This window comes from Coffea eugenioides, chromosome 11 (assembly GCF_003713205.1).
Source record: "Coffea eugenioides isolate CCC68of chromosome 11, Ceug_1.0, whole genome shotgun sequence".
Lineage (NCBI taxonomy): Eukaryota > Viridiplantae > Streptophyta > Magnoliopsida > Gentianales > Rubiaceae > Coffea > Coffea eugenioides.
Window position 1 is genome coordinate 51,478,543 of NC_040045.1, and position 12,156 is coordinate 51,490,698.

A 12,156-nucleotide genomic window follows, 5' to 3' on the forward strand; every position below is an offset into this window, starting at 1 on the left:
ATAATTTTAAATTTTGATATCTTTCATAGGCCGCACCGAGTAGTAGTGTGCTTTGTGGAATTGATGAATCAAGGATTGATATTTTTATCTTAAAAAAAAAATAGTACTCCACTTTTTAACAATGACACCCTCATAACTTGTTCTATTATATAATACAATAAATAAAAATCAGATGATAAAATAATAGTGGAACTGCCATTTTTTTTAAAAAAAAAAGAGTAGAGCACCATTAACAATTTTCCAAACAAAAAAAAAAAGGCATATTACCTTTGTGAACCGAAAAACCCTAGACTTCAAATTCTGATTAGCCCAGCTTCCAAGACTAAAGTAAGCGCCACTATTCCTTTCCGGGTGATGGGCTGTATCGCCTGTAAGCTACAGTCACAACAGGGTGGACGGGTGGAGGCCCAACCACCTCATCGGGCCCCTTCAAAAGAAACCGCTACAGAGAAAACAATTTGACACCTTGGGCTGATGGATAGATTTGACTCATCGTGGTTGTAAAATTCATGAACCTCAATCTCGGAGTTTGCACTCCCATCAGTATACAAATGTACAATTTTTTTTTTATTAAAAAAAGTGCTATAAATTTTGTGAAAAGTTGAAAGTGAGTAGAGGGGAAAAGAGTCACGGGATAGGGATAAGCATCCTTCAAAGTTTGGTGGAACCTGGTTTTGTCAGCCCAATTTCATTAACTTTTTCATGGAAGAAGCCGAAATCCACCATCTTTTGTGAATCTAACCAGTCGATGGACCTCCCATGAAGGCCCAAAAGCCCCTGTCAATAACTTTTGGACTGTTGTGCCCCAGGGAGAGCAACATCAGTAATAAGACTTAGGATGGGATGCATTTTACAGAACTGAAATTTGAAAGTTAAGGTTTGAAATGTAAAATCTGAAATTTGAATTTGTTAAGTGCTAAAATCCTAAATATATTTTCTATTAAACAATAAATGAATTGCTTTTCACTTATGTTTTGGAGTAAGTTTTACCTATGCAATCCAAAACCACTTAATTAATTAGTTAAGATGTTGTATTTTTTTGTAATTAGATACATCTGGCCATGTTAAGGTATGGCGTTATCAAGTTTAGATAGTAAGGATGTGTTTAAATTTGAATATATTAAGTTATTCAATTGTTAAGAGCTAAATGTGATATATTTAAGTGGATATCATATTAAATGATAAGTGAATAGTTTATCACTTATTTTTTAGAGCAATTTTTGCCTAAAAAATTTAGTGTCGCTTAATTAATTCATATATTTTAATTTTTACTATTAAATGCGTCTGAATATGTTAAGATCTGAATTCATTAAATTTAACTAATGAATTGGGTTATTATCAAACCAACTTTGAGATAAGACTAGTATGGCGGTACAAGTAATGGACTATATCCAACTTAGAACTGTCAATGGGATCAGAACACCCCGAATTCGGTTCATTTAGTTCGAGGAAAAAGTCTGATGAGCCCGACTTTTCAGTGAGCAGGTCTAAGTTTGGGCATAAAAAGTAGGCTCGAATTAAATATGAGTTAAGTTTGGGACTCATTAGGTTCAAACTCGATAACGAGACCTGACTCTTTAATTATCTATATATATATAATGATATATATAATTTTTATATTTTGATATTATATATACTTATATATTCAAATATATTATTACTAAATATTAAATATTTACAAATTACAAAATACAAAAGTACATCTGAAGACAACTCTATTAGCTTTCTTGAGAGGCAATATTAGTAATACATAACTGAACTCTGAAACTCTAACTTTTCTTATTGATAGAGTACATTTTTATATTGGTATAATATTGGTTGATGTCTTTTTGGTCTAGAAACACAAATCGTCAAAGAATGTTTGGATTTAAGTTACACGGCTATGAAAAGTTCCAAACCTTGAATATGTATTAGTTTATGACTGTATATTTTATTATTATTTTTCATGTATTTTGAACGAACTAGATATAAATATTGTTGAAAAGTTTTTTATTTACGTACTTTTTAAGAATTATTACTTGTTCATATTTAAATTTAATGTTGTAGTCATGTGAATGTTGAATTAATTTTACAATTTAATAGTTATAATAATTATATTAAGAAAATTAAGCAGTAATGAGTGAGTTTGGATTAAACTCGAATAAGGCTTAAAATCCGAATATTGTGTACATTGAGTATGATTTTCACCATAGTTATTAAACCCGGCCCGGCCCGGCGGTTCGACCGGTCAACCCGGCGAATCGGCCACTAAACCGGGCCGGTTCTTCAATTGGATCGTTTCTGCATATGAACTGTTGACTTTTCAATGGACCGGCGGTTCAACCGGATTAAACCGGAAAACCGGTCGGTTTTGTGGGCAGACCGGGTTTGAGGAAAAAATGTTTGTCCAAACCTTCGCTTGGATTCGAACTTCAGACCTTTGGTATTGTTTGTGCGTAGCTCACCACCAGGCCACTTTGTCACTTGTTCATTAATGGCCATTCTTATGCTATATGAATGTTTTGTTAATTTCATCTTTATTTTTTTAAACTCTCCAAAACAAATGTATTTGGAATCTTTTAATAAAACTTATGACCCTTATATTCTATAAATTATAAAATAGATTTCAAAAATAACATATTACATAATTTATTTTAAAGACAAATATTGTTTTTTAAATATTTTTTTGCATTTAAAATTTGTAAATAACCTAGATAATTACAATAAACATCTACACTTGAAGTTTGGTGGATTACTAATTAAATTTATGTTTTGCTGGTTCTTATATGAATTAAATATTCTATAGCAAATTAAATTAAATGAATATTTGTTATGACATTATTTATTACAATTTATCTCATATATCCTATATCAAAATTTATAAAATATAATATTTAAATATATGTAGTGACCCACTGGTTCAACCACTCATCCACCGGTTGAACCAGTGACCCGTTGACCCACCTCCTTCGCCGGTCTCCTCTCCGGGCCGAGTTTAATAACTATGATTTTCACATTTATTAACAAAAAACTCAAAAATATTATAAATTAAATGAGTTAAATTTGAACTTATAAAAATTCGATTTATATGGCTCGATTGGCCGGCTTAATCCAACTTAACCATGTTCGTTCTTTCAATAAAAAAGAAAAACTTACCCATATCCAGAGCGCGAGGTTGACCTAAAGCTGTAGGGATCATCCATCAACAAAGAAGTACGACTCCCAAGTCCCAACTCAAAAAAAAAAAAATCAATCGTCTGGTCCGGATGATCTTTCAAAACACCCCAAACCTTATCTCCTGTACACCAATCCCTATCACTCTCCTTTCTTCCCAGCATATCCACAATCCCTTTTCCCAAACCGTATAGTGCGCAGCCGAACAAGCCGCAGTAGGCTAGTGGAATTTCAATTTGCCACTTCCCCCGTTGTGTTTCATTCGGACCAAGAGCCTACTACTGGATGCGGGTATTCTTCTTCTTCTGTTAAATTACGCGCTGCCAATAGCTGGACTCTAACTTCAATGGCAGCCATCATTTCCTGCCACCAATATTCTTTTGTTGCCACATCTCCCCTTAAAAAATCTGTTCACCATAAGCTCTCCTCTACTGCTACTCGCACTAACTTCCACTTTGCTCCCTCTCCTAACAATGCTCCCATTCAACCGCTAAAGCCCTTATGCTGCTCCCAAACCCCACCTCCATTTCGGTCTCCTCCTAAGCAGGCAAGCTCCCCATTTTTGCCCTTTTCTATCTTACTTCGCTTGGTTTATTTGAAAATTCTTCGATTTAGATTTCAAATGTCTGGGTTAACTTTTATGAAAGTTTACATTTTTCCTTTTTTTTTTTGTTGGGGGGGGGGGTCTTTGAACAGGAAAACTGGTTCTTCCCATCTCTAAAGGGATGCGCGATCTCTATAGCATTAGCAGTTGGGTTGTTAACTGGGGTGCCAGCATTGGCCAATACTACCAGCAATCCAGCATTGCCAGATGTATCGGTTTTGATCTCTGGACCGCCAATTAAGGACCCCGGGGCGCTCTTGAGGTACGCACTGCCCATTGATAACAAGGCTATTAGGGAAGTTCAGAAGCCGCTTGAAGATATTACAGACAGCCTCAAGCTTGCTGGTGTCAAGGCCCTCGACTCTGTTGAAAGAGTGAGAGAATCTACCATTTTTCCCCCCTCTTAATTAGATCACATTGTTATGGAAATGAATTGTGATCATTTTTGTTGGTATGTGATCTTGTTTATTTGTAGAATGTCAGACAAGCATCTCGGGCTCTCAAGCAGGGTAGAACTGTGATTGTGTCAGGATTAGCAAAATCTAAGGTTGACCATGGCATTGAAATGCTTAACAAACTGGAGGCTGGGATGGAAGAACTTGAACAAATTATTGAGGACAGGAATCGGGATGCTGTATCCCCTAAGCAAACGGAACTGCTCAACTATGTGGGAGGGTGAGTTGGAGAAACTTTTTTGATTTTCTTCATCACTCATGCTTGCTCATTGACTATAAGTTGATACTGGTGTTCTTATTGGTCAATTTTTTGGGTTGTGAACTTTTCTGCATTTACTATACGCTGAAGTACACTTAAGAAATGTGTTGCACCTATAGAATGCTGGCGCTTGCACTAATCTAAGAAATTGAAGGAAAAACATGGACGAATTAAAAAAGTTGCTTTACTCTCAAAGACACAGAATGTGGTCTATATGAGTAGGTGTCATCCACCTTTCTTGATAATAAATCAGGGCCAGGAGAGGGGGTTTTTTTTTTTTTTTAAATTGCCTTTTAGAAACTCTTGGAGTGTGATTGGAACTCCTTGAGTACAGTTTCACCGTTGAATTTTCCCTCAGGCACAATTGTTTGCAATTGCTTGTTGAAAACTGTTGATTTGTTCATTTTATTATCCTGGATGGAACAAACAAACAAATAGATAAAAGACGATGCTTAGAATTTTTCCAGAAAAGAATTGAGAACTCCAACTATTTACTTATCCCAAGAAAAGAAAGGAAAGTGGTCCATCATCAGTTTACACATGCATTTCACATTTTGCACTTTTGTGCTTTAACAGCTGCCTCTAGCGGTTCAGTATTTCCCCTGGATTGGAACATCCATAGCAACGTCTCTCTTTGGGAAAACAAAAATTATATTTATTATTATTATTCCCTTTTGGAAATGGGGCATGAAGCCTTAGAAAAGAAGGTTTAAATTAAAAAATTTTAGAAGCCCTTGTTTGCTTTTAAGCAAATTGACTTGTAAACATAAACTTGGGAAGGAAACGGAAAAGTAAATGTTTAAGGTACAGTATTCTCATTTAAGCCCTTGTCATTGACTGCAGCTGAGATCTTCCTGCGGCATTGGGTTTCTGCAGTGTTGAAGAAGACATGGTAGATGGCTTTCCATATGAAGTACCAGAAGAATATCAGAATATGCCTTTACTGAAAGGGAGAGCAGCTGTGGATATGAAGGTCAAGGTGAAAGACAATCCCAGCCTGGATGAATGCATATTTCGTATTGTTCTGGATGGTTATAATGCCCCAGTAACTGCTGGGAATTTTGTAGACTTGGTAGAGAGGCATTTTTACGATGGCATGGAGATTCAGAGAGGTAAATAAGTTGTAGATAGTAAATTTTTAGTGCCATGTTAAATATTCATGTTGAGGTGATGTTAAAAAAAAATGACATAACAAACAAGGAATTTATGAATCTTTAAGTGCATGTTCACATTCATAGATATACTTCTGTTGGACATTCTGCAGCGGATGGATTTGTAGTTCAAACAGGAGATCCAGAAGGCCCTGCTGATGGTTTCATTGACCCAAGTACAGAAAAGACCCGTACAATACCTCTGGAAATTATGGTGAATGGAGAGAAAGCACCTTTTTATGGAGCCACTCTGGAAGTAAGTTTCTCAATTGCCATCCTTATTCCTCGTGGTCATCACTTCCATATAAAAATGTATTCAAGCTCTCGAACCAAAGATAAGATAATTTATGCATGTAAAATACGAGAAACCGAGGACAAACACAAAAACCTCTCAAAGATTGGTTTCCAGTCTCGTCTTGCTGCAGTTTATTCATCCTCTTTTGTCAGTTATGTGCATATCATTGTTAACAAGTTTGATAATTGTTTTTTTAGTGCGTCTACCCATCTCGACTTGGTTCCAAGTTCCCCTGTTTTGCTGTGGTAAACATTAACTTGCTTTGGAAGAAATTGATAGTTTAAGTATTGTGACTGAGCAGGAATTAGGTCTTTACAAGGCTCAGACTAGGCTTCCTTTCAATGCCTTTGGAACAATGGCGATGGCTAGGGATGTGAGGACTCCACGCGATAAGAATTTATCTTTTAAATATTGAATGTTTACTGTAAAATCTCGTTCTAAGTCACTTAACTGTTGGTTACAGGAGTTTGAGGACAATTCTGCTTCAAGCCAAGTATTTTGGCTATTGAAAGAAAGCGAACTAACTCCCAGCAACGCAAACATTCTGGATGGCCGCTATGCAGTATTTGGTTACATAACAGAAAATCAGGATTATTTGGCAGATCTCAAGGTAGGAGACGTTATAGAGTCAATTCAAGTGGTCTCTGGTCTGGATAATCTTGTCAATCCAAGCTACAAGATTGCTGGTTAGATGTCCCTGTTTGTTTGTTTTGGAAGGACAAATAATCCGCAACGGATCGGTCCGGAGTCATTTGGGAAGGACAAAATATTTCACTATGGATCAGTGCGGAGTCACTTGGGAATTTGTTTGATATCCATTTTAGGTCGTTTGTATTCAAATGATTTTGTTGTATTCTTTTAATAATAGAGAGTTAATATTGGAGTACTGCGTATTCAATAATATCAGTACAGATTAGTTTAAAAGCTATGCTGCTGCCTGATGGATACTATCTTCTTCTGTCCGCTTCACAAATGATTGCGATTCATTATGCTTAAAACAAACAGAATTCCACCATGAATTGTATGAATTCATATCTAAGGTTACGGCACATTGATTTCAATGAAATAGTAAACCGCAGAAGTACCATCATATGTTATTCACAGCTCCAAAAGCATGATAGATCAAACTGACTTTAAGAGCATAACATCTCTAAATAATAATGCAACTATACTAAAAAATAATACTATACCAATCTTGTGGAGGTGATATTGCGGTCTTGCAAAGGACCACCCAGATAATTAGAAAAGGGAAGAATAATGCTAAATAAGGCCTACGGAAAGCTTTACAATATCCATGCCAAAACAAAATTCTACTTGCTTTGCAGCTGCTTGATCATCTATAAGCTAAAAGGTCATTGTTGACAGCCCAATCATGTCATCTAATTTCTCCTTCAACGCAATTTTCTCCTCCTATGTTCAATCCAACCTGGAACCTTGGTTGCCAGTTTACAGCTTTCAAACCTGTCACAGTGAAATCAAAATTTTCAAGGCCCTCGATGTTTGCGGAAGCAGAAACAACCGTGAGCTTGATCATGAGGAATCATTCCCCCACCCCTTGATGTGTCAATCGCCTCTATCATGGAAACTGCCTCATCCATCTCAGGCCGCTTGTCAGGATTTGCATCCCAACATCGCTTCATCACATTTGCAAGAGAGCTTGGGCAACACCGAGGTATCTCTGGCCTTAGATTCTGTAGTTGCAGAAAGGAAATATGAGTATTCAACCACAACAAAATCTCAGCAACAGCAACCTTAATAGTTGTTTGCGCACATGTATCTTGAGCAATGATAATTTACGAAATTGTTTGCACACTTCATCCTGAAGTACTCAAACTCAGGCAAGGTAATATTCTTTCCTAAAAGGCTGATAGATTAAGTATTTTCGTAGACAATCTTGTCAATCCATAAAGAGGTCATGGGCAGCTAATTCTTGAACCCGCGTTTCTGATTAAATTTCTATAGAAGCATTTAAACATCTTCCATTAAACAAAATGCGTTAACAAGTGCAAAACCATCTACGAAGTAAAAGTTACTTACCTGGCGCACAACAGCTGAAGTTACTTCTGAGAAGCTGAGATCTGGATATGGCATGTCACAGCAATATATCTCCCAAAGGCAAATGCCAAAACTATACACGTCGCATTTTCTGTTATAGGGGTTACCATTCAGAACCTGGGTTTACAGGATTGGAAGAAATTTGAGTGGTTAGAGGATGTGAAGGTTCAAGCTGACAGAGAGCAACATGATCTTTTGCTATAAAGTGCATGTCAAAGCTACGAAATACATACATGCACTAGAAATATGCACCCTAGCTGGATAATTGGGTTACCTCAGGAGCCATGTAACCAAGGGTTCCAGTCTCACCAGTCATGTCGTTGGGATTTGAAGCCTCAACACGAGCAACCCCAAAGTCAGCTATTTTCACAGTTCGAGTCTTATCAAGGAGCATATTTTCTGTTTTTACATCTCTGTGGACAATCTTTTTGGAGTGAAGATAGCTCAATCTGTAAAAGATTAAGAAAAGTTCAGTTCCAAATCCCGGAGAAACCCAAGTTGCAGTCTCAAGAACATCTCTGAAATTCAACCAAGTTTCTAAATTTGCAAAAAATACCAAATATCATATTCTTAAATAGCATAACAAGAAACAGTAAATTTCACCCGCGTGCAAGATCCAATGCCAGTTGGATAACAACTTTGAAAGCCAGCTTCCTTCTCCGATTCTTAATGAGGTATGATTTCAAAGTTCCTCCAGGAAGATACTCAACAACAACACAGCACATGTTACGTGGCATGCCAACATGACCATTATCTGTCAGTATGGTTAGGTCTGATGCGCCCATGGTGGCTCCTATAAACTGTAGAAGGAATTTTAAATTAATATCAGTCCATATAAACAAAAGATGATAAAAGATAGCAGCATATATACGAGTATCAAGAAGTAAAGTCTTGCTGAGAACTAAACTCTTGAGCTATTAAATAACCAAACAGCAGGAAAAATGAAAAAACAAAAGTGCATGAATAGATAGCTCCTACCTTTGACACGTTAGGATGATCTAGCCTGTGCCAAACAGAAACTTCTTGAGTGAAGGCAGCCCTAAGGGAAGCTATTTCAGCCTCAGTCCTTTGACCCTCTTCTCCCCAGTCAAGAAGCTTTACTGATGATACAAACAAAGGAAGAAGGTAACTTGTATCTCAGCAGAACCTTAAATCACAATCCTACAGGGTGAAAACTCGTCAAACTATGACCTCACCAGCATGGATATTTCATTACATTATTCCGCTTGACACATCAATTTTTGTTGTTATAGTAATTCGTTAAGTTTTCCAAGACAGGGACTTGTAGGCAAAGGGTTGCTTGGGTAGGAGAGCATCTTAAAAAACACGAAAAACAAAATAAAAACGCGATATGCAGATGACGGATATAAACGAGATTACTCCTGATAGACACTAATTCAGCTAAATGGCATGACCTTATGGCACTTAACATGGGCAACTTGGCATGCATATACATACAAGGAGAGGACCAGTCTATAACGAACATGCCAAGCAAGGCCTGAACCAGAAGTGACCGCGCCAATCAGATCAAACAAAATTATACACTTAAAATTCTTGATAGCAAAAAGCAATGGAAAACGCATTACTATTGAAAAAGGCAAAATTGTAATGCAGGTACAAGAAAGGACAGAATTTGCCCAGCCTGAAATGTAACCAAAAGTAGGGCAATCAAACATATTAAGATGAGGTGATCTTATTGAACGCATAAAACTTAGAAATAATTAAAAAGCAAAAAAAAAAAAAAAACAGAGGAAGAAAGTGGGTAGAATGAATAAAAAGAAGAGAATTGCGGGGGACCTGCGACGTCAAGGCCATCATAAATGCCCCGATGAACGGTGCCGAAGGTGCCGCGAGCAATGACGGACTTGATGATGAGCTTGGAGGGGTCGATTTCCCAGTCATACGTGATTGGTACCCCCCTCCCACCATCTTCTCCTTGTCCATTATCATCAGTGTTTTTCTTGTTCTTCTCCATGGTCCACGCCCTGCTGAGATGCCTCTGAAGCTGCTCGTCTATGCTCTTCAGATCTATCTGGTCCGCCCTCACAAACCCCACACCACCATCCCCATCACTGGCATTTCCAGTTCTATTTCCATTTCCCCCCTCATTCATCTTCGCTTCTCTCTCTCTCTCTCTCTCTATGGCACTATGGGTGTGGGGACGGGGAATGGGAATTATTAGTAGCAAGTCCTAGTAGTAGTCTGATTGATTACTGGGTCTGGGAGTAAACTATTAAATACACAATTATTACTAGGATTATGAGAAGCAAGCAGCTAGAGAGAAAAACCGAGGGTAAGTCGGGCGAGACGGGAAAGCGTAGTAAACATCCAGGATCGGAGGGAGAGAGGGTTTAAACTTCAAACGGGACCTGGACTTAGCCCTAGCAGCAGGAGAGTGGAAATTGGAGTACCAGAGTACTTGGCTTTTTGCAGCGGCTGCTGTCGCTTTCATTCCCTCATTCGCTCTTCATCACTCTTTAGAAGCAGTAGGCTAGGCGCTGCCGTCTGTCCTTTAGTACCATCTCTGGCACTTGGGATTTGTGGTTTGGTTTACGGTTGCCTGGTTCCGGCTACTAACCAACTATTACTACTAGTACTGACTACCGTTATTATCAATCACTATTTAGTTTTGATCCTTGTGCAAAATAAATAATGAATACTAACAAATACTAGTAAAAAGTAATGTACACACCCGTCTACCGTATCCCTCATATACTCTTTGATCAGGTTCTTTTTTTAAATATAAATTAAAAGTTTCGTATTCAAATTTCATATTTACAATCTTTCTTCTCGTATCATCCAACTCATCTCTTTTTCTACGATTAAATTAATTATACTTACTCGATAGAGATTTTTTATTTAAAAAAAATTACCACTAGTACCAAGCAGCCAAAGTAGCCAATAATATCAAATTATCAACTAGTACCAATTAGCCAAAGTCAATCCCCAGCCCCTCCATGTGGCAACATGGATTACGACGTATGCTCCCAGAGATTTCCTTATTCCCTCTTCTATTCATTTCTTGTTCTTGCTCTCTCCACCTCCTTTCCTCGTCAATTTGTCAAATTTTATATACATGCCGGAATAGTGCTACTAGTGTTTTTTTTTAAAAAAAATTTTTTTTGGGTACACAGACCAGCAATATGTAAACTGCCACTGGCAACGCCATTGGAGATTATCGAGTAACATGTAGTTGTATCATATATATATATATGTATTATATCAAACTAATACATCCCAATTAATGAGTTAGTACACAAGATTTATTGTGGGGTGGGGTGTACTTTCTTTACAGAAGGGCCCATTTGGATTGCATTTTCTTGAATTTTTGTAAAAAAATTACTGTAACGATTTGATGTATATTAAAAAATATATAATAGAAAAATGTGATCACAAAAACGATGCAATTTTTCGGCCAAAAAGGTTGTCCAAACGGGGATTTTCCAGAAAAGCACTTGAATGAATTTTGCTAAAGCTAGCTGTAAACAGACTTCCGACTTCGCCGGAATTTTGATCCTAATATTTAATCAGGTCCGTTAAACCTTCTTATCCTTTAGTTTTCTTTTAACGAGTGTGAATTGTCAAAACTACCAGAGGCAAGACACGTCCGAAATGCGGCATATTGTGGGCGGATGTTTGGCGTAAGGATCAAAATGCTGTGCCGTACAATCAATCCTTTATTCTGGTGATGTCTACCGGAATCGCCAATTACATGAAAGGAACAGATCTTGAAGATATATGGTCAGTGAAGGCTGATATTGAATCGTGGCTTGAAACAAGTTTTTGTCTTTGTTCTTGGAAGAAAGAGAAAGTAGTAGTAGTAGAACTTAAGAACAAAGTCTAGTCAACCGACAATAAGTGAATTACCAGATCGCATCATCAATGCCTAACGTAGTTGTAGCTCGACTCAGACTTGCAGCCCTATCTTTGGATCTCGCAGTCATTTCATGCAAGGCCGTGGAACCAACCACCACAAGATACAGAGTGATCCCACCCCTTTTTTACCATTTTCTGCTTTTGTGTAGGGATCTAGATTGCAACTTACAAGCCATCCAAACAACAGTCTTCACTGTCTCTAAAAAAATTGTATGCAACTATTTTTGCCAACTCCACGGGGTCTGAAGTGCCTAAAAAACTAGAGCTCATACGATTGCAAGAGAAAAATGCGGGCTGAGCGAGCCAAT

The 12,156-nt window shown here is 37.5% G+C and overlaps 2 protein-coding genes across 3 annotated transcripts; one reads left to right on the forward strand and one right to left on the reverse strand.

Moving 5' to 3' along the window:
- The first annotated feature begins 3,235 nt into the window (after positions 1-3,235).
- LOC113754508 (peptidyl-prolyl cis-trans isomerase CYP38, chloroplastic) lies at positions 3,236-6,841 on the forward strand. 2 transcript variants are annotated; one of them, XM_027298954.1, is made up of 7 exons: positions 3,238-3,700; positions 3,850-4,131; positions 4,233-4,432; positions 5,348-5,583; positions 5,736-5,878; positions 6,219-6,290; positions 6,381-6,841. In XM_027298954.1, the coding sequence occupies exons 1-7, from the start codon at positions 3,500-3,502 to the stop codon at positions 6,606-6,608; spliced, it is 1,362 nt and encodes a 453-aa protein (XP_027154755.1). In that variant the 5' UTR covers positions 3,238-3,499; the 3' UTR covers positions 6,609-6,841. The 2 variants fall into 2 exon arrangements, with proteins under 2 accessions (XP_027154756.1, XP_027154755.1); XM_027298955.1 differs by lacking the exon at positions 6,219-6,290 and having other exon boundaries at positions 3,236-3,700.
- Positions 6,842-6,936: 95 nt separating this feature from the next.
- On the reverse strand, positions 6,937-10,513 carry LOC113754510 (serine/threonine-protein kinase STY13-like). The gene is made up of 6 exons (XM_027298956.1): positions 9,770-10,513; positions 8,951-9,072; positions 8,576-8,772; positions 8,247-8,421; positions 7,955-8,089; positions 6,937-7,608 (listed from the first exon to the last, which is right to left on the reverse strand). Exons 1-6 carry the CDS (start codon positions 10,083-10,085, stop codon positions 7,402-7,404), a joined length of 1,152 nt encoding a protein of 383 aa, XP_027154757.1. The 5' UTR covers positions 10,086-10,513; the 3' UTR covers positions 6,937-7,401.
- Positions 10,514-12,156: the final 1,643 nt, after the last annotated feature.

Coding starts and splice junctions, on each gene's coding strand:
- LOC113754508 (XM_027298954.1), top strand. CDS start 3,500: ATGGCAGCCATCATTTCCTGCCACCAATATTCTTTTGTTGCCACATCT. Junction 4,132..4,232: donor CCCTCGACTCTGTTGAAAGA/GTGAGAGAATCT, acceptor GTTTATTTGTAG/AATGTCAGACAAGCATCTCG. Junction 6,291..6,380: donor CAATGGCGATGGCTAGGGAT/GTGAGGACTCCA, acceptor TGTTGGTTACAG/GAGTTTGAGGACAATTCTGC.
- LOC113754510 (XM_027298956.1), bottom strand. CDS start 10,085: ATGAATGAGGGGGGAAATGGAAATAGAACTGGAAATGCCAGTGATGGG. Junction 8,422..8,575: donor GCATTGGATCTTGCACGCGG/GTGAAATTTACT, acceptor AATCTTTTACAG/ATTGAGCTATCTTCACTCCA. Junction 7,609..7,954: donor CTTCAGCTGTTGTGCGCCAG/GTAAGTAACTTT, acceptor CTGCAACTACAG/AATCTAAGGCCAGAGATACC.